General features: G+C 45.1%; 1 protein-coding gene across 3 annotated transcripts in view; it reads right to left on the reverse strand.

Annotated features, from left to right (window-relative positions):
• Positions 1–26,633, reverse strand: part of ITPR3 (inositol 1,4,5-trisphosphate receptor type 3) — a 665,728-nt gene that overhangs the window by 502,778 nt on the left and 136,317 nt on the right. For all 3 annotated transcript variants that reach the window (XM_066609086.1, XM_066609095.1, XM_066609083.1), the window contains 2 exons: positions 24,875–25,021; positions 23,599–23,694 (listed from right to left, as the gene is read on the reverse strand). In XM_066609086.1, coding sequence (XP_066465183.1) covers positions 23,599–23,694; positions 24,875–25,021 — 243 coding nt within the window. The remainder of the gene's footprint in view (positions 1–23,598; positions 23,695–24,874; positions 25,022–26,633) is intronic.

Below are 26,633 nucleotides of genomic sequence, written 5' to 3' on the forward strand. Positions count from 1 at the left end.
TCCGTATGTAAAATTTGGACGCTAATTCTTTTGCGCATAGAATTGAATAATCGAGTTGGGACCCATTAAGTTTTCCTATTTATGACACAATCAATGCTCGTGCCAAATTTCATGTTTCTATCACATTGGGAAGTGAGAGATTTAGATTATGTACGTAAAATTTGGACGCTAATTCTTTTGCGCATAGAATTGAATAATGGAGCTGGGACCCATTAGCTTTTCCTATTTATGACATAATCAATGCTCGTGTGAAAAATTTCCCGTTTCTATGACACCGGAAAGTGAGAAAATTATATTCCGCACGTAAAATTTGGACGCCAATTCTTTTGCGCTAGAATTGAATAATCGAGTTGGGACCTATTAACTTTTCCTATTTATGACATATTCAATGCTCCTGCCAAATTTCGAGTTTCTATGACACCGGGAAGTGAATTAGATTCCGTGCGTAAAATTTGGACGCTAAGTCTTTTGCGCATAGAATTGAATAATCGAATTGGGACCTATTAACTTTTCCTATTTATGACATATTCAATGCGTGTGCCAAATTTTACGTTTCTATGACATTCGGAAGTGAGAGATTTAGATTATGTATGTTAAATTTCGACGCCAATTCTTTTGCGCTAGAATTGAATAATCGAGTTGGGACCCAATTACTTTTCCTATTTTGGAGATAATCTATGCTTGTGTCAAAATTCATGTTTCTACGACATCGGGAAGTTGGAGAACTTTTGGCGAGTCAGTGAGTGAGTGAGTGAGTGAGTGAGTGAGTGAGTGAGTCAGTCAGTCAATGAGTCAGTGAGGGCTTTCGTCTTTATATATATATATATATAGACTAGCTGATATACCCGGCTTCGCCCGAATTAATTTGGTACTGGTGTTTATCTGGTGTTCACATGGAAAATCTTCTGAAGCCGTGGTTACTTTAGAGATACCGGAAAAACATATGTTCACCATTTTGCATAGTTCTCTGCGTTACCCAGGAAACATCACGGGGAGGTAACCATGCGACGTTTCCTTTATATAAAATGACATCAGGAAGTGGGAGAATTAGATTTCATACGTAAAATTTGGACGCTAATTCTTTTGCACTTAGAATTGAATAATCGAGTTGGGACCCAATAACTTTTCCTATTTATGACATAATCAATGCCCGTGCCAAATTTCAAGTTTCTATGACATTGGGAAGTGAGAGAATTAGATTTTGTACGTAAAATGTGGACGCTAATTCTTTTGCGCTTAGAATTGAACAATCAAGGTGGGACGAATTAACTTTTCCTATTTATGACATAATCAATGCCCGTTCCAAATTTCATGTTTCTATGACACCAAGAAGTGAGAGAATTAGATTCCGTACGTAAAATTTGGACGCTAATTCTTTTGCGCATAGAATTGAATAATCTAATTGGGACCCATTAGCTTTTCCTATTTATGACATAATCAATGCTGTTGCCAAATTTCACGTTTCTATGACACCGTAAAGTGAGAAAAATACATTCCGTATGTAAAATTTGGACGCTAATTCTTTTGCGCATAGAATTGAATAATCGAGTTGGGACCCATTAGCTTTTCCTATTTATGACATAATCAATGCTCCTGCCAAATTTTGAGTTTCTATGACACCGGTTTGTGGGAAAATTACATTCCGTACGTAAAAGTTGGACGCTAATTCTTTTGCGCATAGAATTGAATAATTGAGTTGGGACCCATTAGCTTTTCCTATTTATGACATAATCAATGCTCGTGCCAAATTTCACGTTTCTATGACAGTGGAAAGTGAGAAAAATACATTCCGTACGTAAAATTTGGACGCTAATTCTTTTGCGCATAGAATTGAATTATGGAGTTGGGACCCATTAGCTTTTCCTATTTACGACATAATCAATGCTCGTGACAAATTTCACGTTTCTATGACACCGGAAAGTGAGAAAATTACATTCCATACGTAAAATTTGGACGCTAATTCTTTTGCACATAGAATTGAATAATCGAGTTGGGACCCATTAATTTTCCTATTTATGACATAATCAATGCTCGTGCCAAATTTTAAGTTTCTATGAGAGAAAATTACATTCCGTACGTAAAATTTGGACGCTAATTCTTTTGCGCATAGAATTGAATAATCGAGTTTGGACCCATTAACTTTTCCTATTTATGACATTCTATGCCCGTGCCAAATTTTAAGTTTCTATGACATTGGGAAGTGAGAGATTTAGATTACGTACGTAAAATTTCAACGCTAATTCTTTTGCGCTAGAATTGAATAATCGAGTTGGGACCCAATTAGTTCTCCTATTTTGGAGATAATCTATGCTTCTGCCAAAATTCATGTTTCTACGACATCGGGAAGTTGGAGAACTTTTGGCGAGTCAGTCAGTGAGTGGGTGAGTGAGTGAGTCAGTGAGGGCTTTCAGCTTTATATATATAGATTTAATTATCAAACCTCCTACTATTGAAAAATCAACTACTCCTTACCAACTTTATATGCAAACCGCATTGTTCCCAAAACTCCCCACAGAGCTTTTAGTACAAAAGGATTTCCTTCTACTGGTCCACACTTTTTCTCTTTAGCATTCCATTGTAAGTCCCTATAAGCATGGTAAATCCATTTGTTTTTCTCTGCATTTAGCTTCTTTAATTCCTTATGAACTGTTAGAAATGCATATATACAAGCACAATTTTGCAGATTACATAATATTCTGTATATTAAACTGGGGACATTAAATGACAGTATTGCTCTATTTGCATGTTCAATACACAGGCAACACTCTTACTTAGTATGTCATCAAAGTTCATTTGATAGGCTTAAAGGAGTTCTGTAAATACAATCTGCATTTTTTTTAATCAATAAATCTGCCCTGCCCAGCATAGGCTGTTGTCAACAAAACATACAAAACTTTTTTTTTCAGAAGTAGTACTTACCTGTGCTCCAATTTTCACATCTATGCTTTGTTTACATCTTCAGCCCCTCCTGCTCCCAGGTCCCTTTGCTGTAATGACCACTTCCGCCCTCACAGAGCTACTTCCACCCAATTCAGTGCAGTGTCTATAGCTGTGCCTACTACACCAAGCCCACCTACTAAATCCTGCTAGTGCTTCAATCTGTCTCTCTCCCTGAACAATCAAGGTTTTCCAAGGGCTATCAGATCTTGTTCGGTATCTCACAGTAGTCACTCCACATGGTAAAAACAGAAAATACATGTGTTTCCTTTTTCCCCCTCTGACTTTCCCCATGCAATACATTGTATGAGTGTGTTTATTAATTTATCTATGCACATCTATATATATAAAGACGAAAGCCCTCACTGACTCACTCACTCACTGACTGACTGACTGACTCGCCAAAAGTTCTCCAACTTCCCGATGTCGTAGAAACATGAATTTTGGCACGAGCATAGATTATCTCCAAAATAGGAAAAGTAATTGGGTCCCAACTCGATTATTCAATTCTAGCGCAAAAGAATTGGCATCGAAATTTAACGTACATAATCTAAATCTCTCACTTCCCAATGTCATAGAAACTCGAAATTTGGCAGGAGCATTGATTATGTCATAAATAGAAAAAGCTAATGGGTCCCAACTCGATTATTCAATTCTATGCGCAAAAGAATTAGCGTCCAAATTTTGCGTACGGAATGTAATTTTTTCACTTTCCGGTGTCATAGAAACGGGAAATTTGGCACGAGCATTGAGTATGTCATAAATAGGAAAAGCTAATGGGTCATAACTCCATTATTCAATTCTATGCGCAAAAGAATTAGCGTCCAAATTTTACGTACATAATCTAAATCTCTCACTTCCCAATGTGATAGAAACATGAAATTTGGCACGGGCATTGATTGTGTCATAAATATGAAAAAGTTCATAGGTCCCAACTCGATTATTCAATTCTATGCGCAAAAGAATTAGCGTCCAAATTTTACGTACGAAATCTAATTTTCTCACTTTCCTGTGTCATAGAAACGTGAAATTTGGCACGAGCATTGATTATGTCATAAATAGAAAAAGCTAATGGGTCCCAACTCGATTATTCAATTCTATGCACAAAAGAATAGGCGTCGAAATTTTACATGCGGAATGTAATTTTCTCACTTTCCGGTGTCACAGAAACGTGAAATTTGGCACGAGCATTGATTATGTCATAAATAGGAAAAGCTAATGGGTCCCAAATCCATTATTCAATTCTATGCGCAAAAGAATTAGCGTCCAAATTTTACGTGCGGAATGTAATTTTCTCACTTTCCGGTGTCATAGAAACGGGAAATTTGGCACGAGCATTGATTATGTCATAAATAGGAAAAGCTAATGGGTCTCAACTCCATTATTCAATTCTATGCGCAAAAGAATTAGCGTCCAAATTTTACGTACATAATCTAAATCTCTCACTTCCTGGTGTCATAGAAACAGGAAATTTGGCACAAGCATTGATTGTGTCATAAATATGAAAAGTTCATGAGTCCCAACTCGATTATTCCATTCTAAGCGCAAAAGAATTAGTGTCCAAATTTTATGTGCGTAATCTAATTCTCTCACTTCCTGATGTCATTTTATATAAAGGAAACGTCGCATGGTTGCCTCCACGTGGTGGTTCCTGGGTAACGCAGAGAACTATGCAAAATGGTGAACATATGTTTTTCCTCAGTATCTTTAAAGTAACCACGACTTCATAAGATTTTCCGTATGAACACCAGATAAACACCAGTACCAAATTAACTCGGGCGAAGCCGGGTATATCAGCTAGTTATATATATAACTAGCTTACCCATCACGCTTTGCTGCGAAGACAGACATACATGCATTCGTTTTTATATATAGATGACATCAGGAAGTGAGAAAATTAGATTCCATACGTAAAATTTGGACGCTAAATCTTTGACGCTTAGAATTGCATAATGGAGTTGGGACCCATTAACTTTTCCTATTTATGACATAATCAATGCTTGTGCCAAATTTTAAGTTTTTATGACATCGGGAAGTGAGAAAATTAGATTCCGTACGTAAAATTTGGACGCTAATGCTTTGGTGCTTAGAATTGAATAATCGAGTTGGGACCCATTAACTTTTCCTATTTATGACGGAATCAATGCTTGTGCCAAATTTCAAGTTTCTACGCTATCGGGAAGTGAGAGAATTAGTGGCAATGATGGAAATAGAACGATCTACGTGGGGGGGGGGGGCGTAACTGTCGACGACGCTTGCACGCGCCATTTATCATAGCATAGTTGTACTATGCCTATAATCTTCCCAGGAGTGTACTCAACAACTTTCCAAAGTTTCATGGCGATCGGATGAATGGTGTAGTAGCACATAAAGGACAAACAGACAGACATACATTCAATTTTATATATATATATATATATATATATATATATATATATATATATATATATATATATATATATGTTTTATATATATTATATACATACATATAATATGTATATACATACAGTCATACCTCTAGTTTCATTGGTAATCTGTCCGAAAGCAGTTGGCCAAACTTAAAACCAATGAAACTCAAAAGGAAATTATGTCCATAGTAATCAATGTAAATCCAATTAATTTGTTTCAGACATTTAAAAAAAACACAGCAAACCACATTTAATAGAGAATAAATGGATATTTTTGGTTTAACTTACCGTAAAATCTCTTTCTCGTCACGTTCATTGGGGGACACAGCCAGACCATGGGATATAGCCACTGCCACTAGGAGGCGACACTAAGCACAAAGTGTTAGTCCCTCCCACCGGCTATATCTCCCCTGCAAGTACTCAGCTAATCAGTTTTGTATACAAGCTGTAGGAGAAGCCAGTGGGAACACAACAAAATCACATTTTACATAAATCAAACATATAAATGTTTTGGATCAATATAACGCCATCACGACCGAAGAACAAAAAGTTCCAGCCACTGCCATCTCATAGAAAAGGGGTGGGTGCTGTGTCCCCCAATGAATGTGACGAGAAAGATTTTACGGTAAGTTATACCAAAAATATCTGTTTCTCGTCCGTATCATTGGGGGACACAGCCAGACCATGGGACATTCCAAAGCAGTCCCGAACGAAACATGGGGCGGGTTACTTACAAATAGTCCCGAGCAGTCAGGGGACCGCCGCCTGTAGAGTCTACTGACCCAGGGAGGCGTCCGCTGATGCATATGTATGGACCCTTCAAAATTTTGAAATGTATGCAAGGAAGCCCAAGTAGCCGCATTGCGTACCTGCCGGACTGAGGCCCCATGACGAACCGCCCATGAGGCCCCACCGCCCGTGTGGCGCGGTCATCACCCAGAATGGAGGAGACAGGCCGCTGGCGCAGTAAGCCTCTGCCACCAGCATCTGTATCCACCTAGAGATGGTCACTTTAGAGACCGCCGATCCCTTACGCGGCCCCTCTGGAATTACCAACAGCGTCTCTGCCTGCCGGAAAATCTTGGTTCCTGCAACATATCTTCGCAAGACCCTTACCAGGTCCAGTCGGTGCAGCTCTCTTTCTCTTGAAAGTACCGGAGCCGGTCATAGGGATGTAAGAACTATGTCCTCGTTAGGATGGAATGGTGACACTACCTTCGGTATGAACTCCGGAACTGGCCTTAGAAACACCCTGTCTTGGTGCAAAGTCATAAAAGGTGGCTAGATAGACAGGAAGCCTACTTGGACCCCCTGTGTATTGACGTGACCGCTACCAGAAAACACCACCTTCCACACAAAAAAAATCGCAACGGTATTTCTCTACGTGGCTCGAAAAGATGCGACCGTAGTGCATCCAATGCCAAATAGGGATCCCATGCGGGAGCAGGTGGCCGGAATGGGGGAGACGCATGGACGGCTCCTTGAAGGAATGTCCGCACTGCCAACCTAGTAGGAACTGGCCTCTGAAAAAGAACTGAAAAAGCCAACCCTGGCCTTTCAGCGAGCCTAATATCCACCCAATTCTAGCCCCGTCTGCAGAAAAACGCCAGTATATTTGCCAGTGCAAACCGCACGGGATGGAGGTGACGGTCCTCGCACCAGCCAAAAAAATGTCTCCAGACACAATGGTAAATCCTAGATGACGCCGGCTTCCCTGCCTGCATCATTGTCTGAATAACTCCTTCCGTGAAGTCTTGTCTTCTCAAGCTCGCTGTTTCAACGGCCTGGTCGTCAAATGAAGCGACCCTGAACTTGGGTGGAAGAGGGGTCCTTGAGACAGTAGGTCTGCCTGTTCTGGCAGGCGCCATGGTACGTTGGCCAGCAGCTCAATGATGTTTGCGTACCCTGCTTGCCTCGGCAAGTCTGGTGCTTCTAGAATTACCGGATGCCCCTCCTTCACGATCTCCTTAGCACCCCCGGAATGAGCGGAAGAGGGGGAAACACGTCCAGAAGCCTGAAACCTGCCCATGGAATCACCGGCGCATCTACTGCCACCACCTGAGGATCTCAAGACCGGGCCACAAAACGGAGGTACTCTGTATTTCAATCTGGACGCCATCATGTCCATATCGGGGGTATCACAATGACGACAGATTGCCTGAAACACATCCGGGTGCAGTTCCCACTCCACTGGATCCACCGTCTCCCGACTGAGGAAATCTGCCACCCAGCTTTCTACCTCTGGAATGTATACTGCCGGGCTAGACCGCAGATGCCTCAGTGCCCAGATGAGTATTCCTGATACCTCGACCATCGCTCATGCGCTCCGTGTGCCTCCCTGATGGTTGATATACGCGACCGCCGTCGCACTGTCCATCTGGATTCGCATGTTTTTTCCCTGAGAAGCGGGCCAACCATGTTGCAGAGCTAGTTGGACAGCCCGTAACTCCAAGGTGTTGATCTGAAGTCCTGCCTCGCTTCGGGACCCCACCCCCTGGGTGGACCACCTCCCCAGAGTCCCACCCCAGCAGTAAAGACTAGCGTTAGCGGTTATTACCATCCACTGGCCTAGAAGCTGCGAACTACCTCCTTGAACTCTTCTGGGGGTCAATCGCCATCTCAGGGCGGCTCGGATCCGGGGTGTCACCACCATCCGCTGATCCAAAGTCAGTAGTGATCTGTTCCAACGCGATAGAACGAAATGTTGGAAACGTCCGCGAGTGACACTGCGCGAACGGAATTGCTTCGAACGAAGCCCCCATCAGGGCCCAACACCCCATGCAATGTCTGATGGGTACCGGCCTCCCCCACAGTAAGGATCGCACGTTGCTGACCAACGCCTCCCCCTCTGATTGGGGCAACCAGAGCTGGTGTTCTCCGATGTTGAACACCCTTCCCAGGCACTTAGCCGCTGCGTCGGAACTAAACAGGATCTGCTGTGGTTTATGCTCCACCCGAAGCCTTTCAACGTCTGCAGTGTAATGTGCAGACTCTCTAAATTGCCGTCTTGACACGGTGCTTTTATCAGAATATCGTCCAGGTAAGGGATGGCTACCACTCCCCTTGTGTGGAGCAATGCCATTACCACCGCCCGCACCCCTGTGAATACTCTTGGTGGTGCTGAGAGCCCGATGGGTAGGCCCTTGAATTGGTAATGGTTCCCCTGGACCCCGAAATGCAGAAAATGCTGATGGATTTGTTAATCGGGATGTGCAGGTATGCATCCCTGAAATCCACTGGTGAAAGGAACTCCCCCAGTTCCAGCGAGCGCAATCCTGACCTGAGGGACTCCATACGAAAAATGTTTTGCTCAGACGTAGTGGTTCCGCCGTCTCAAAATGAGGACAGGCCTGGCCCTGCCATCCCCCTTTTGAGGACTACAAAGCGGTTTGAATAAAAACCCCGTCCGTTCTGACAGGACGGAACAGGCACCACTACACTCTGTGCCAGCAGATGTTCTATTGCCAGAAAAAAAACTGTGACGCTCCTTCTGGAGTCCCTTTGGAACTCTGGACCTGAAGAAGTGATCCCGCGGGAAAGACGCAAATTCGATGGCGTCACCGAATGGGATGACCTCCCGTACTGGGAGCCGGACACATGTGTAAGCCACACATCCCGGAACAGGGACCACCTGTCCCCCCCCCCCCCCCCCGTTGAGCATGGGTGGGGGCTAACCCTCATGCCGACACCTTCTGTCCCTGCACCCTTAGGTGCCGTGGGCCAAGACTGTCAGGCTGGCCTAGCCTTAAAGGACAGATCCTTCTTCTGTTCTGTCGGAGCCCTTAATGCCTGTGCCCAACGCTCTGTTTTGGGCCGAAGCGCAAATCGGTGAAACGAGCGGAAAAAAGGACACCTCTTTGATGCCACTCTCTCTCCTCTTCCTAAACTCTGAGGAAGACGGGCACTCCTCCTGCCTATCGCATCCTTGATTAGTTCGCCCAATCTGGCCCAACTAGCCTATTACCCTCAAAGGGGAGCTTAGTCAAAACTCCCTTTGATGATGCGTCCGCTGACCATTCCTTCAGCCAACGGGTCCGGCACAACGCCACCGATGCCGCAGATGCCCAGGCCACCAATTTTGCCGAGTCTAGACTCACAGCACAGGAGAATTTCCCTGCTTGGATAAAGTTGTCTGTGGCCTCCAACAATTCGTTGGGCGTAACCCCCGCAAGGATATTCCTGCGCGGTTGCTTTGCCTATACTACCGATGCCCTGCTCACCCAGGAGGACGCGAAGGTGGGCCACAAAGCTGTGCCTGCTGCCTGGAAAGCTGACTTTGCCAAAGCATCGAGCTTCCTGTCCTGCGGGTCTGTTAGTGCCGCAACCTCGACTGTGATCAGAGCGGTATTCCTTGATAACCGCGACGCAGGTGGGTCCCCTACCGGAGACCCTGATCACCTCTCACGAGATCCTCAAAATCCTGACTGGATGGAAGAACCTGACGTGGACCCTTCTGCCGCTTAAAAAACCCGGCCGCTGGTGGAACCTCCGCCGGTTCCCCCGCTACCTGCAGTGCGTCCTTCCCTGCCACCACCAAGCTGTCCATTAACATGGCCAGCTTAAGACCTGCTTCTCGTCTAAGTCTGGGGTCGGACATGGCGTTATGCACAGGAAAAAAAACGGACACACCCCCTACTGCGAGCTGGTAACTGCAGGGGGAGATATAGCACAGGGGACAGCTGCCAGCAGGTCTTACCCTGTACACGACTGTCTTGTCCTATCCCAGCTGGAGCTCCTGGGATGTATTAAAGGGTTTCTCCTTAGCGCTCATGAGCCGCACGCTGCCAGCACTCCTTCACCTTGCAAGCAGGTAGGAGCAGTCCCGGGCGAGAACGGCTTCCTCCGTATAGCGGGCCATTCCTCTTTGAGACTCCCGCACCGCTGGGGTGGGCGTGGCCTCACGGCGCCCGGTGGGCGCGGCCTAGTGCCGTCGGCAGGCGTGGCCTAGCACCGTCGGTGGGTGTGGCCCTTCCAGCAGTGTCCCCGGTCATCTTTCGCCCCCAGGAGACGCTGTCACGCCCCAGCAAGCCGTACCTCTCCGATCGCTGCAGCCGCTGCTGATACCCCCAGCCTTCCGGTATCCTGCCGGGACCACTGCCGCACCTTGCGCTACGACCGCCCGGACTGTGCTGTTGCCGCTGCCACAGGTAACACCCCCTTGTGACTTCAGCAGTTTCCTCGAGCCTGAGGACTATGTCTGCTGTCGCTCCCCCAGGGAGCCATGGAACCTCCTGTCCCAACCTCCGGAGTGGGCTGGGAATCATCCAAGGAGTACCTGTCCTGACAGTCTTCCTCACAGACTCGGGGGGAATCCTTGCTCCAGCCTCACGCTCCACTTCCTTCCTCTCCCTCTGTCTGTGCTCCAGCAGTGTTCCCCCCCGTGCTCGCCGTCGACAGGAGGGGAGCTGCTCCAGAAGGGGGGAACCCTATCGCTGGCGGGTCAACGACTCCAATGCACAAGGGCAGGGTCGTGCCACCTTTTCTTCCTTGGGTCGGGCGCAGCAGCGTGGCGGAGACACCACCTGTTTGCGCCCTCCCCTGGGAGGACAGGAAAGCCAGGGAAAAGCCCCGACTCCCCGTATTCCCACCATGAAGTCTTCTCCAGACCTAGGCACGTCTGCCTCCTGCAGACACTAAGCTAAAAACTGATTAGCTGAGTGCTTGCAGGGGAGATATAGCCGGTGGGAGGGACTAACACTTTGTGCTTAGTGTCGCCTCCTAGTGGCAGTGGCTATATCCCATGGTCTGGCTGTGTCCCCCAATGATACGGACGAGAAAGATGGTTTTTAATACCAAAAACAATAATAAATGAATATAAAAGACTACTGTAAAGAATAAATGAACATTTAACATGTTATTGAACATGTTATTGTGTGTTATCTTTAGTGTTACATAGGACTGCAGGTCACATCTACTACATTATCTGTACGTAGCGTTATCACTGTGTGTTATCTGTGGTATTACATAGGACTGCAGGTGTCATTATTATCTGTCTTTTAGCGTTATCATACATACATATACACCCATACAAATACACCCATACATATACACACATACATATGTACAAATATATACATACACATATACATAAATATACATACACACATACATATATATACATACACATGCATACATACATATACATACACATGCATACACACATACACATGCATACATATACAAACATACATACACATACAGTATGTATCAGTGTAAGCATGCATGCCACGTGGGTGTCTGCCACGCGAATATGAGCTTATTAAAGTATGAGCTGGAGAAAGTATGATACAGTTTGATCATGGCAGTTAATAACATCCATCTACCTTCTTCCTTTCTCAACAGATACGTTCATTTCTGCACCATCCCACTCCAAGCTGAATTCCTGCTATCTCCCTCTGCTTAAATCCTCTGTGCTGCTTGCTTGCTGTGAATTGTGTATTTTGCATTTCATCTGTTTGCATCGGTACGTTCATTTCTGCACCATCCCACTCCAAGCTGAATTCCTGCTATCTCCCTCTGCTTAAATCCTCTGTGCTGCTTGCTTGCTGTGAATTGTGTATTTTGCATTTCATCTGTTTGCATCGGTACGTTCATTTCTGCACCATCCCACTCCAAACTGAATTCCTGCTATCTCCTTCTGCTTAAATCCTCTGTGCTGCTTGCTTGCTGTGAATTGTGTATTTTGCATTTCATCTGTTTGCATCGGTACGTTCATTTCTGCACACTATCCCACTCCAAGCTGAATTCCTGCTATCTCCCTCTGCTTAAATCCTCTGTGCTGCTAGCTTGCTGTGAATTGTGTATTTTGCATTTCATCTGTTTGCATCGGTACGTTCATTTCTGCACCATCCCACTCCAAGCTGAATTCCTGCTATCTCCCTCTGCTTAAATCCTCTGTGCTGCTTGCTTGCTGTGAATTGTGTATTTTGCATTTCCTCTGTTTGCATTGGTACGTTCATTTCTGCACCATCCCACTCCAAGCTGAATTCCTGCTATCTCCCTCTGCTTAAATCCTCTGTGCTGCTTGCTTGCTGTGAATTGTGTATTTTGCATTTCATCTGTTTGCATCGGTACGTTCATTTCTGCACCATCCCACTCCAAGCTGAATTCCTGCTATCTCCCTCTTCTTAAATCCTCTGTGCTGCTTGCTTGCTGTGAATTGTGTATTTTGCATTTCCTCTGTTTGCATTGGTACGTTCATTTCTGCACCATCCCACTCCAAGCTGAATTCCTGCTATCTCCCTCTGCTTAAATCCTCTGTGCTGCTTGCTTGCTGTGAATTGTGTATTTTGCATTTCATCTGTTTGCATCGGTACGTTCATTTCTGCACCATCCCACTCCAAGCTGAATTCCTGCTATCTCCCTCTTCTTAAATCCTCTGTGCTGCTTGCTTGCTGTGAATTGTGTATTTTGCATTTCATCTATTTGCATCGGTACGTTCATTTCTGCACCATCCCACTCCAAGCTGAATTCCTGCCATCTCCCTCTGCTTAAATTCTCTGTGCTGCTTGCTTGCTGTGAATTGTGTATTTTGCATTTCATCTGTTTGCATCGGTACGTTCATTTCTGCACCATCCCACTCCAAGCTGAATTCCTGCTATCTCCCTCTGCTTAAATCCTCTGTGCTGCTTGCTTGCTGTGAATTGTATATTTTGCATTTCATCTGTTTGCATCGGTAAATGAAACTTTACTTTTAGTCATTTCTGCCATCCACCTCCCCCAAATGGCATCTTTCACCCATCCTTGCTGAGATGCTTTCCTTATCTAAGGAGAGCAATAAATTTCACTATCCCCCCCCCCCCCCAATTTGGTCATTAGGTTTGCAATGCTAAAGTCAGCTGCCTAGTCAATTGGAACCTGATTAGCCACACCCAGCTGTTTCCTAGTTGTACCTTAAACTTTCAGTATAATATCAGTGTAAGCATGCATGCCACGCGGGTGGCTGCCACGCGGATATGAGCTGGAGAAAGTATATGATAATTTGATCATGGCAGTTCAACAGGGTAGGAGAAAGGTAGGCCACAAACTCTGCCTTAAAGGGGTTGTCCCGCGGCAGCAAGTGGGTCTATACACTTCTGTATGGCCATAATAATGCACTTTGTAATGTACAAAGTGCATTAATTATGAGCCATACAGAAGTTATAAAAAGTTTTTCACTTACCTGTTCCGTTGCTGGCGTCCCCGTCTCCATGGTTGCCGTCTAATTTTCGCTGTCTAATGGCCAAATTAGATGCGCTTGCGCAGTCCGGGTCTTCTGCTGTTCTCTATGGGGCTCCGTGTAGCTCCGCCCCATCACGTGCCGATTCCAGCCAATCAGGAGGCTGGAATCGGCAATGGACCGCACAGAAGAGCGGTCCAAAAAAACCCCGTTTCGGCGCGGGACAACCCCTTTAATGCTTTACACTTAAAAGCTATCGCTAATGCTGTCACCTCTGTTCTCATTCTTGCTCTCAGTTTCAGAACTTCTTTCAAGTGCCAACCTCCGGGGGGCACTATTCATATTAGCCCCTCTCTCCTGTCCTCACCTATGCACAGCTCGCATGCACTCTTTACCTTCTTGCTTAGCCTCAAACCCCCTCATTTCACTAACAAAAATAACAGTCATCCTCATAAATCTCCTAACCATCTGCTAACCCTCGCTATCCTGCTGCTACTAGCTGCTGGGGATATCTCTCCCAATCCTGGCCCACCCTCCACTGCTCCCAGCTATCACCCCTTACCTGACTCACTAATAAAATCCCCAAGCCCAACTGCTAGTCCATGCATAGCCTCCCCTGACTCCTTTAAATGTGCCCTCTGGAACTGTCAGTCAGCATGTAACAAACTCCCCACCATCCACGACTTTTTTACTGCTAAATCCCTAAATCTGCTCGCTCTCACAGAAACGTGGATACAACAGTCTGACACGGCCTCCCCTGCTGCACTGTCTTACAATGGCCTGCAGTTCTCCCATACCCCGAGACCAGATGACAGGCGTGGCGGAGGAGTACGTGCTCTTCTCTCCCCGAAATGTACCTACCAGGTCATCCCCCCTGTACCCTCACTCACTTTTCCACCATTTGAGGTACATACGCTACGGCTTTTCCGCCCGCCGTCCATGCGAGTAGCAGTTATCTATCGCCCCCAAGGTGCTGCTCGCCTGTTTTTGGACCACTTTGCCGCCTGGCTCCCCCACTTCCTATCCTGTGAAATTCCAACCCTCATCTTAGGTGATTTTAACATCCCCACTAATGACCCCAACTCCCCATCTGCCTCTCAGCTTCTTTCGCTCACCTCCTCCCTTGGTCTCTCTCAACTCACAGCCTCTCCCACTCACAGGGATGGCAACACTCTGGATCTGGTCTTCCTCAGTCTCTGCTCTGCTTCCAACTTCACTAACTCCCCTCTCCCGCTCTCGGATCATAACCTCCTCTCTTTCTCTGTCACGCTCCCTAACATCTCTCCAGACCCACCTACCTACAGTACCTACAGGAACCTAAAGGCCATTCCCACCCAGAACTTTGCTGGATCCCTACAGTCCTCTCTGTCCTCCATCTCTCTCCTCACCTGCCCCAACCTGGCTGCCACTCACTACAACACCACTCCAAAACATGCCCTGGATGAAGCGGCGCCCCCCAGGACCCGAGCCATCCGATGTAGACCACGGCAACCCTGGCTCACACCTCAAACGCGCTTCATCCGGCGGTGCTCTAGAAGTGCTGAACGGCTGTGGAGGAAATCGCAAACGTCCGCAGACTTCCTCCACTACAAATTCATGCTTAGAACCTACAACCTTGTCCTCCACCACGCCAAACAAGTTTACTTCACCTCTCTAGTGTCCTCACTATCCCACAACCCTAAATGGCTCTTTGACACTTTTCACTCCCTTCTCAGCCCTAAACCGCAGCCCCCGGTGACAGATCTCAGTGCCAAAGAGCTGGCTGCTTACTTCAAAAAGAAAATTGATGACATCCGTCAGGAAATAACTTCCCAATCCCAGACTAGCCCTGACCGTAGTCTTGTCAGCACTGCATCTAGCTCCTGCTCATTGTCTGTACTCAGACCAGCGACAGAGGAAGAAGTCTCCAAATTGCTCTTCTCTGCTCGCCCCACCACCTGCCCTAGCGACCCCCTCCCCTCACACCTCCTCCGTTCCTTCTCCCCGGTGGTCATCTCCCATCTCACCACTATATTCAACCTCTCTCTGACTTCTGGCATCTTTCCCTCTTCTTTCAAACATGCCATCATATCCCCACTGCTAAAGAAGCCGACTCTGGACGCGACTAATGCTGCCAACTACCAACCCATCTCAAACCTCCCCTTCATCTCCAAACTACTAGAACGGCTGGTTTACTCCTGTGTTGTAAGCTACCTATCAGAGCACTCTCTCCTAGATCCCCTACAGTCTGGCTTCCAACCTCAACACTCGACAGAAACTGCCCTTACAAGGGTATCCAATGACCTACTGACAGCCAAATCGAGGGGTGATTACTCCCTACTGATCCTCCTCGACCCCTCCGCAGCATTTTACACTGTTGACCACAAACTCCTCCTCAGTATGCTATGCTCCATTGGCCTAAAGGACACTGCCCTCTCCTGGTTCTCCTCCTACCTATCTGACTGCTCTTTCAGCGTTTCCTTTGCTGGCTCTACCTCCCCTCTTCTTCCCCTTGCTGTTAGGGTCCCCCAGGGCTCTGTCCTCGGCCCCCTTCTTTTCTCTATCTACACAGCGCCTATTGGACAAACCATCAGGAGATTTGGCCTCCAATATCACCTGTATGCTGATGACACCCAGCTATACACCTCTTCCCGTGACATCTCTGCACCTTTACTCCAAAACATCACTAACTGTCTGTCTGCTGTCTCTAACACTATGTCCTCTCGCTACCCAAAACTAAACCTCTCTAAAACTGACTTACTGGTATTTCCACCCTCCACTAACCGCACTCATCCTGACATCTCCATCTCAGTGTGTGGCGCCACCATAACTCCTAGACAACATGCCCGCTGCCTTGGGGTCATATTTGATTCTGAGCTCTCTTTTACCCCCTACATCCAATCTCTGGCCCGAACATGTCAGCTGCACCTCAAGAACATCGCAAGAATCCGCTCTTTTCTCACTGTAGACACGTTAAAAATGCTTACTGTTGCCCTCATTCACTACTGGCTCGATTATTGCAACTCGTTGCTGATCTGCCTCCCCTGCACCAGACTCTACCCTCTCCAATCCAAACTGAATGCGGCAGCCAGGCTCATCTTCCTGTCCAGGCGCTACTCGGACGCCTCTGCCCTGTGCCAGTCACTGCACTGGCTGCCCTTTAAATACAGAATTCAATTTAAACTCGCTACCTTCATCCACAAAGCCCTCCACAGTGCAGCGCCCCCCTATATCGCCTCCCTCATCTCAATACATCAACCAGCCCGGGCTCTCCACTCTGCTAACGAAACCAGACTGAGCGCCCCTATAATTCGAACTTCTCATTCCCGCCTCCAAGACTTCTCCAGAGCAGCACCTGTCCTCTGGAACGCACTACCAAAGGCTACCCGAGCAATCCAGGACTCGCAGAACTTCAGGCGTGCTCTAAAAACGCACCTCTTTAGGGAGGCATACCGCATTCCCTAAATAAAGCCATCTGTACTCCGCCTGATAACATGCTCCCTGACCTACTGACTGCAATCCCTGCTAGCCATCATAAACCTCTCCTGCAGTCATACTGTTTCTGCCGTCACGCGTCTAAATGTCTGACCATTGTCTGTGTGTATAGAATCCCTCACTCTCCACCTCGCCATACCGCATACATCTCCAGCCCTTTACCTTCTGTATCACCCCACTATTCGTAGTATGTAAGCTCGTTGGAGCAGGACCTGCACCCCTATTGTTTCCATCAATTGATTACTATGTAACCGTGGTTCTGTAATGTTTGTACTTTTGTCTTTCTGTATCCCCCCTGTCTATGTAAGCGCTGCGGAATATGTTGGCGCTATACAAATAAAGTTTATTATTATTATATACATACATACACATACATATATTTTTATTTAATTATTTTCCATGGGACAGATTGATGGACAGAAATACTGGCACCAGAAGAGCAGGACAAACTTTATTTTTCTATTGGCGTGACATAGCGTAACTTGACCTTCAGGAAGAAGGATGTAGCGCAATGTACGCTATATCACCGGATGCAGCTAAATTGGGCAGCTGCAGGTCACGTGACACAGGGTACTAGAAGATTCAGGAGAAGCTTGGACAGGAGAAGAAGAGGTAAGCAGGGTGCCTGGAGAGCAATAGGTAAGTATATAATTTTTTTGCTTTTAATTACAGAACCCCTTTAAATTCTACTTAGGTATCAAGTATATGGTATGGGTATATGCTGCCTCCAGTTTTCTCCCACAATCCACATTTTTTAGTCTAAATGGCATGCTTGTGTAATTCTTATGCACCTGGCAAAGGCAAATAGTAACATAGTATGTTAGGCTAAATGAAGATCATGTCCATCTAGTCCAGTCGTTTTAACCCCTTCCTTGTTGGTCTAGGGGAAGGCAATTCCTTCCTGACTCCCTAATGGCAGCCAGAGTAATACCTGGATCAACATTGGAGATCATCAACCCCACTGGTCAACTAATGTCTATATCCTGTAATATCATAGCATTCTAGAAAGACATCTAGTTCCCTCTTAAACTCCTCTATGGATTTTGCCATCACCACACCCTCAGGCAGAGTTTTCCACAGTCTCACCGCTCTTACAGTAAAGAACCCCCTTCTATGTTGGTGATGAAACCTGCTTTCTTCTAGATGTAGAGGATGCCTTCTTGTTACCGTCACAGTCCTAGGTATAAACAGATCATGGGAAAGATCCTTGTATTGTCCCCTAATGTATTTATACATAGTTATTTGATTGCCTCTTAGCCGTCTTTTTTCCAGGGTAAATAATCCCAATTATCTCTGGGTATTCTAGTCCTTTCATTCTGTTTATTAACTTAGCCGCCCTTCTTTGAACCCCCTCAAGCGCTACAACATCTTTCCTGACCACCGGTGTCCAGAACTGCACACAGTATTTCATGTGGGACCTGACAAGTGCCTTATATAGTGGAAGAATAATGTTCTCGTCCCTCGCCCCTATACCTCTTTTAATGCACCCCAAGACTATATTTGCTTTAGAAGCAGCTGACTGGCATTGATTGTTCCAGGTAAATCTACAGTCCACTAGTACCCCCAGGTCTTTTTTCATATCACTTTTCCCTAGCAGTATCCCATTTAGTGTGTATTGGTGACATCCGTTTCTCCTGCCCATGTGCATAACCTTACATTTATCAACAATGAACTTAATTTCCAATTTTTCTACCTAAGCCCCCAGCTTATCTAGGTCATTTTGTATCCGCGCATTATCTTCCGTTTGTATTAAGTGTCTTGTATAATTTTGTATCATCTGCAAATATTGATATTTTACTGTGTAGTCCCTCTATCAGGTCATTGATAAATATATTGAACAGAATCGGTCCTAATACTGAACCATGTGGCACCCCAATAGCAACAGTGGCCCAATCAGAGTACAATCCATTTATTACTACCCTGTTTTCTATCTCTGAGCCAGTTCTCTACCCAGTTACACACGTTTTCACCCAATCCGAGCTGTCTCATTTTAGATATATAAACCTATTATGCGGAACGGTGTCAAATGCTTTAGAGAAATCCAGATATACGAGATCAATAGACTCTCCCAGGTCCAGCCTAGAACATACTTCATCATAAAAGCCAATCCAGTGGTACAACCCCGGTCTCTATAGTGTCCATAATTATAAGAAATGGCGGCCTACCTATCATGTCACTTAGTTTTCTTAGAATCCTTGGGTGTATTCCATCTGGGCCCGGCAATTTATCGATTTTAATCCCTTAGTGACGGCGCTATCGTAAAACTACGTCCTGCTGTTGTAGGACGTGTATGGAGGGAGGTAGCGTTCGGCCAATCGCGGCTATTAACCCTTTAAATGCCGCTGTCAATTCTGACAGCGGCATTTAAATCCCCCGAACGCTGTTTGGGGGTCCCGCACGGCCCCCCCCCCCACGGTGAGATCGGGGGAGTCGTGCAGGTGTCATGGCAGCCGGGGGCCTAATGAATGGCCCCAGGGCTGCCTTAGCAGACTGCCTATCAAGCCATCCACACAGGGTGGCTTGATAGACTGCCTGTAAAAAAGCAGTATGACGTAATGCTATAGCATTACGTCATACTGCAGGAGCGATCAAAGCATCGCATGTTAAAGTCCCCCAGGGGGACTTCAAAGTAAAGTAAGAAAAAAGATCAATAAAGTTTTTTAAATTGTAAAAAAAAAAAAAAAAAAAAAAAAGTTATAAAAGTTTAAATCGCCGCCCTTTTGCCATATCAATTACTAAAAAATCTAAATCATACAATAAAAATATGTATTTGGTATCGCCGCGTCCGTAAAAGTTCGATCTATCAAAGTAGTGCATTATTTTTCCTGCACGGTGAACGTCATCCGAAAAAAAAAAAAAAAAAGAATGCCAGAAATACACTTTTTTAGTTACCCTGTCTTCCAGAAAAAATGCAATAAAAAGCGATCAAAAAGTCGTATGTATTCCAAATTGATCGGAAACTACAGGACATCCCGCAAAAATTGAGCCCTTGCACAACTACGTTGATGAAAAAATAAAAAAGTTATTGCGCGCACAAAATAACCGCAGAAAATTGAAAAAAATTAAATATCTTAAAAAAAAAAAAATACAAGTACTACAGCAAAAAAAAAAAAACTATATAAGTTTGGTATCGTAGTAATCATACTGACCCATAGAATAAAAATATCAGGTCGTTTTTGTTGCAGTTTGTGCGCCGTAGAAACAGGATGCACCGAAAGATGGTGGAATGTCTTTTTTTTCCATTTCTCTCCGCTAAGAATTTTTAAAAAGTTTTTCAGTACATTATATGGTACAATAAATAGTGCCATTAAAAAATACAACTCGTCCCGCAAAAAAAAAGCCCTCATACAGCGACGTCGATGGATAAATAAAGGAGCTACGATTTTTTGTCTTCTATGATTTTTTTTTGTCTTCTATGGTTTCTCTTTCATTATTTGTTAAAGGGCCAGGGCTTTCAGTGCAAATCTTTTTACTGTTTATATAGTTGAAGAATAGTTTAGGGTTATTTTTGCAATCAGTCTTTCTGCCTCCTCCTTAGCAATTTTGATCTTTTCTTTACACATTTAGTTTTTTTCCCTGTATGATTTTAAGGCTTCTTTGCTGCCTTCTTGTTTTAGTAGTTTAAACGCTTTCTTTTTTTCATTTATTGCCTCTTAGTCTTGTCGAGCCACATTTGCTTCCTTCAGCAGCAATGTCCGTTCATAGACATGCAATGGTAAACGATTCTCCCCTGAAACATTTTGCATTTGCATATAGTGTTTGCTATTTTTCACTTTAGACTTTAAAGTAACATGTTTTCAGTGTTTCTGCCATAATAAAATGCCGTTAAAATTCCTAATCAAAATACCATGAAGATTGCAGCAGAATGATGTGTGTGAATACAGGCTTAAACTTGATTTATCCTGCCTGAATATCTCGCGCTTTGGCCGCAGCGAAAAACTGCAAGTTTTCGGCCGGGAAAGCGCTGCTTCAAACCCCCTGGCACTTAGCCGTGGGTTTTGGAGCGGCTTGGCCACATGCTTCTCCGTTGCGGCTGGTGCTCCCATAGAGGAGAGCACGGCCGCAACGGGAAAAAAAATTGACATGCTGCGGCCGGGAAATCTGCGCTGCAGCATCGGCTTTGCTGCGACGGATAGGCCATCCCGTGTGGATGAGGGGCAAATCTGCCCTGTGTGAACCCAGCCTTACTATTCAAGAAAGAGGTTCTGCAAAAGCTGAGCTATATAGTATAGTAAATAATGTATTATTTATTATGTTTTTTTTTTGCTATTTTAGCATTATTAGTAACTATTCCATCCAATTGCTATCAGATGAGGTCCTGAAACTGTGCTGCTTTAGGCAACTCTGGGTTAATTAAAGTAGGCAGCCCGATATTGCACATGAAGCCCACCTTTAGGGTGCATTCACACTGGCAATGAAATCGCATGATTTCCCAGCGATGTGACGCTGCAAGAAATCGTAAGATTATGAAGCCAATGGCTCCCTTCATATGTGTGATGTTTTAATGCTTGCAATGCAGTGTGGAAAAAAAAACAAAAAAAAAAAAACACATGTCCTATCCTTTTGCGATCTCGCCAGTTTCCAGCCGCCAGCCGCATCGAAAGCAATGGGAGATGATCGCGACCCTCTGCTGTGATAGTATTGGCAGGGAATTCCTTAATCCCCGCGGGGAGTCCCCTAATCACTGAACACTGTGATAATCACAGCACTGTCATAGTGTTCATTGATGAGGGGATTCCCCGTGGTGAGGATTTACAAGGGGGGGGTGTGTGTAATGAAATATAGGCCCTACCCCAAAATAATCCCTAGCTGTCTCCGGCGGGTCTTCTTGCAGGTACCCGACATTGTTCTTCAGCACCTCTTCTGGCTGGTCATCCCTACCTCCTGAAAGTGCTGCCTCTGACTGGCTGAGTGTTGTGACCAATCAGAGGCATCACTCAGCCATTTCAATCACTGCCCGATATCGCTCTCGCCAGTGTGCAGGAGGCCTTAGGGTGGTTTCACACGGGCGAGAAATTTGTGCGATTTTCACTTTCTGTGATAGTCAGTAAAAAAAGCAGAAAATGAAACCAATGATTTACAATGGTTTCATTCCCATCTGCGATGTTTTCACTGATGCAATGTTGAGAGGATAAAAAAAAATTGTAGCTTGCTCTATCTTTCCGCGACGTGCTATTTTTTATCTCCCATGTATTCCTATGGAGGCTTTTTTTTACTGCATTGCAACGCTTTTTACGATTTTAACATTACAAAGCCCCATTGACTTTCGCGATAAAAAAAATGTGATTTTTATCGTGGGCGGCAGCGATGTGATGCAAGATTATCCTCCAAAAAAAAGCATCGCTGACACTCACAAATAGCAGTGAAGACACGATTTTGACACGATTTCAGCAAAAATCATTATCGCTCGTGTGGAAGTAGCCTTAGCACGATGCTACGGAAACACCAGAAAACATGTTTTTCATGTTTTGTTGTCAAGTACTGAATTCTTTAAAAAAGGAATGCATTTTCTTCTGTTTTACGCTAGCAAACATATTCGTGATACACATAAATATTAGTTTAGTGCATTGTAAAAGATAGCATTGCATCTGAGTAGGGTTGCTGCTGTTTATATCTAGACAGGTACAGTTTCACTACTGTGATCTATAACTGAGAGACACGGTCAGTGAAAGCAAAGCAAGCCCAAATATGAGAATTGCTTCATAAAATCAGCTTGCTGCAAATTGAAATTCATTATTGCAAAAAACAAGATACACAAACTCTTTTCAGCCTGGAGCTTCGGCTTTGGTTCAGGAACATCGCGACTGCTCCTCACAGCATAGTATTTAGCAATAAATGGCACATTATTCCACACATAAATACAGAGCTGCAGTTGTATTTTAATTTGCAGAAAACATAATGCAAAACATGGGCGTATTTGCATTTTGGAATCCATGGCGGATATCCGCCTCCGGACTCCACAGCAAATACAGCCAATAGTATTCAATGGCAAACGCCATTATATCTCTATGAGCGGAAATCGATTGTAATTTTTTTGTTTGCAGAGAGCAAAGCGCAACATGCTGCGATTTTGTGCGGGTTACGCACGGCCGGCTTCCACTGAAGTCAATAGAAGCAGTCCATCCTGCGGCACTTTTGCAGTGAGCACTGCGGAAGTAACGCGGGATACACGTCACCCCCTAGCACCGGCGGCTACTGCGCATGCATGAAAGAGCGCTGGCCAGCACATCCACAATGTGTGCAGAAACCGCCGGACAGGTAAGCTGGGGTCACCAGCCGGGCACTGGGTCGAACTCCGTTGGGGGAATCCCACATGCGGGATCCGACCCACCCGTGGCAGTTTTTTTATGAAGAGTGGTCAAGCCAAGAAGAAACTTTTATCATAACAATGACAAAGCAATACATAAATAGATAATCACCCATAATATGGATATCAAGAGAACAACTGGTATACCATTTACCAACTAAGTGAGTAGCAGTGAAAGGATTGTGAAAGAAGAGAGCATCTCAAATCATCCATATTATTGTGCATGTAGGCTTCCATGGTTCTTACTGTCAAATTAAACACTAATTACAACCAACTTAATCAAGTATTGCTATTGTATGGTCCCCTAAACCTACCTCTGCTGCAAGGTAATTCCCTGTTGCAAGGTGTTTAAATCTATATAGGCTGTTCCAGTGACCAGCACCCCCTCTGCAAGGATCATGATGTACAACCTTTAATAAAAAAAAAACTGTAAGGAAAAGTCCTGGTAAGAATTGGCATACAATCTGTAGATATATATATGTTTTAAAAAAAAATGGGAAAGACCCATTAACTCGCTTAAATCAAATCCAGCTACCTGGTCACAGGTATGATTGCAGAATACATATCAATGAACTTTTAAAAATGTATTTTTGTTTAATTTATCTCTTCTAAAAATTGAGAGACCTTAAATTCCTCTGTAAGTGTCCATTTACACTGGACGAGTGTCGGGCAAACGATGCCCGACACTTGTCCCCGTGTCTCTGCGCGCCCGTGCTCCTGCACGGGAGCTAGCACAGCTGGCTGGGTCACACACAGAGCTGCCAGCAGAGTGACGGAGAAGTGCGGAGATTTTTCTCCTCTCGCTCCCCCGCCCCTCTCCATTGAGATACAAGCGGCCGCTCGCAATGGAACGGCGGCTGTTTAAACTTAACAATGAGCTTTATCGCTCATCTTTAATGCTGCTAAAAGATGAGCGATGAAGCTCATCGTTTAGTTTAAGCAGCCGCCGTTCCAAAGCAAACGGCCGCTTGTATCTCAATGGAGAGGGGCGGGGGAGCGAGAGGAGAGAAATCTTCTGCACTGCCCCGCCCCCCTGCTGGCCGCACTGTGTGCGAGCCAGCTGTGCTAGCTCCCGTGCAGAGACACAGGGACGCAGAGACACAGGGACGAGTGTCGGGCATCACAGGGATGAGTGTCCGACGCTCATCCAGGGTAAATGGGCCTTAATGAATAATGTAATACTTCGTAATGCAGGTAAATACATTACAAAGTATTACATTATTACAAATCAATTTAACATGGTTCAAAGGTCAAAATCATTTCCTTGCAAACTAATATCATAGGATATATTTTTTTTAAAGTTTTTACCCCCAATAAAAATAAAAATAAAAAAGCTATGGAAAAAAAAGTCAGTGCAAAAGATCCTTAAGGTACAAAACAGCCTGGTCCTTAAGGGGTTAAAGCCGTGAGTTCTTCTTCATAGCAAGGGAGTGCGGGGACTACAGCTGTGGGATGTCCCCTAACAATCTTTTTTCAGGGAGCTTTGTTATCAAAAAGAGAGATTGTAAAAAGCATATAATTCCTTTTTCGCATCAGCCAATTCACTCATTTAGGTAAGCCATTCAAACGTAGATACATAGAGCTTCTCACCTCCACCTCCCAAAGTGCATTGGAGCTAGTAGCTGAAGTGGCTGATTGGCGCAAAGTGGTACGCAAAAATACATGGTGTCGAGATTTATATTCATCGCATGTAAGAAACTTCTCTTGCTCAGCATGAAAGAGACGAACCACATCACCCTAGGAAAAACATAATGAAGTACAAATATGTGCAACAAAGAGAAACAAAATAAATCAGATACAGTGATACCTTGGGTTAAGAGTGCCTCAGCTTACAAGCTTTTTGACGTGGGAGCAGGCTCTCTCACAAATTTTTGCTCAGCTGCCGCTGCCGGTGGCCCCATTGAAAGCCATGGCCTTCCGGCAACCCATGCAGTGATTTTCGGGCAAGGACTTTAAATATATACCCCTAAAAAATATATACTCACCTGTCCACCGCTGCCGGGGCTCAGGCGCGCCTAGCCGCCGCTTGCTCTCCCTGCATTTTTAATCCCCGCCTGCTGAAAAGCTTCAGAGAAGTGCGGGGAATACAAGCGGCGGCTAGACGTGCCTGAGCCCCGGCAGCGGTGGACAGCTGAGTATATATTTTTTACTACAGCTAGATGCGCCTGAGCCCTGGCAGACAGGGGAGTATATATATTTTTTAGTTTTTTACTACAGCTAGGGATAATTTTCAGGGAAGGGCTTATATTTAAAGCCCTTCCCCGAAAATCACTGCAGGGGTGTCGGCATCCTATTGCTTTAAATGGGGCAACACCATCCCCATTGAAATCAGTAGGTAGAGAGCTTCGTGATTCCGAACAGATGAATGGATTTTCCATTAATTTCAATGAAAATTGTTTTGACTTACGAGTGTTTTGAGTTCAGAGCTCCGTCATGGAACGAATTAAACTCTTAACCCAAGCCACCACTGTATGTGCGAAATGTACAATACAAGCGCACAAACACATGACAAATTCTAAATCTTTGAGCATGCTTGTTAAAGCTGAATGCCACAAATTAAAAAAAAACAAAACTGTATATAACCTCTACCGCTCGATGTGCGCATAGAAAAAGAGGCGTTCATGTGGAAAAACTCATTGTGAGGCCTCTTCCACATGAGCTATTTTACCTTGATAAAACGCTGGCTGAAAATTGCGACCATGTGAAGCATTGGATTCCAATGCATCCGTGGCTCTTAAAATCGGCTGGCCGGAAAAGATACCGTGTTTGGTGCACATTACGGCCCGGCCGCTTGTCCTATCTTTTCGCTGAAATACGTTGCCGGTTCCCATAGACTCCTATGGGAGCATATGAGAGCAGACAGAAAAGGGGAGGAAGGTGGGAGGGAGTTTAGCAGTTGGCTTGCGCTGCTAAAGTCCCTCCCCCTCCCTTTGCCGGCAGCTCCCATAGGCTTCTATGGAAACTTCTATTGCCGCGATCAGCTGGCAAAGGTAGGGGGAGTGAGGGGGAGAGACTTTAGCACCGCCGTCGGAATTCCAGGCTGCAGCGTATCAGCCTGGTCATTTGAATGGGTGAGAAAACAGAAGATATAGCCGCGACTGGGTCGCGGTTCATGCCTCGCTCATGCGATTTTCTGCCTTGATGCGGCCGGCCGAAAAATTCTTGTCAGATGTGGCAGATATAGCAGCAGGGAATTCTTTTAACTAATGGGGATGAAGGAAACATCTGCCACATGCGGCAGATGTGTTCTTCATCCCTGCTGGGGCCACAGCAGCGGCGGGCAAGTAAGTAATTTTTTTTTTTACACTAAAATTTTTCTTTTTCAGGGAAGAGCTTATATGTAAAGCTC

Source organism: Eleutherodactylus coqui, chromosome 1 (assembly GCF_035609145.1).
Source record: "Eleutherodactylus coqui strain aEleCoq1 chromosome 1, aEleCoq1.hap1, whole genome shotgun sequence".
NCBI lineage: Eukaryota > Metazoa > Chordata > Amphibia > Anura > Eleutherodactylidae > Eleutherodactylus > Eleutherodactylus coqui.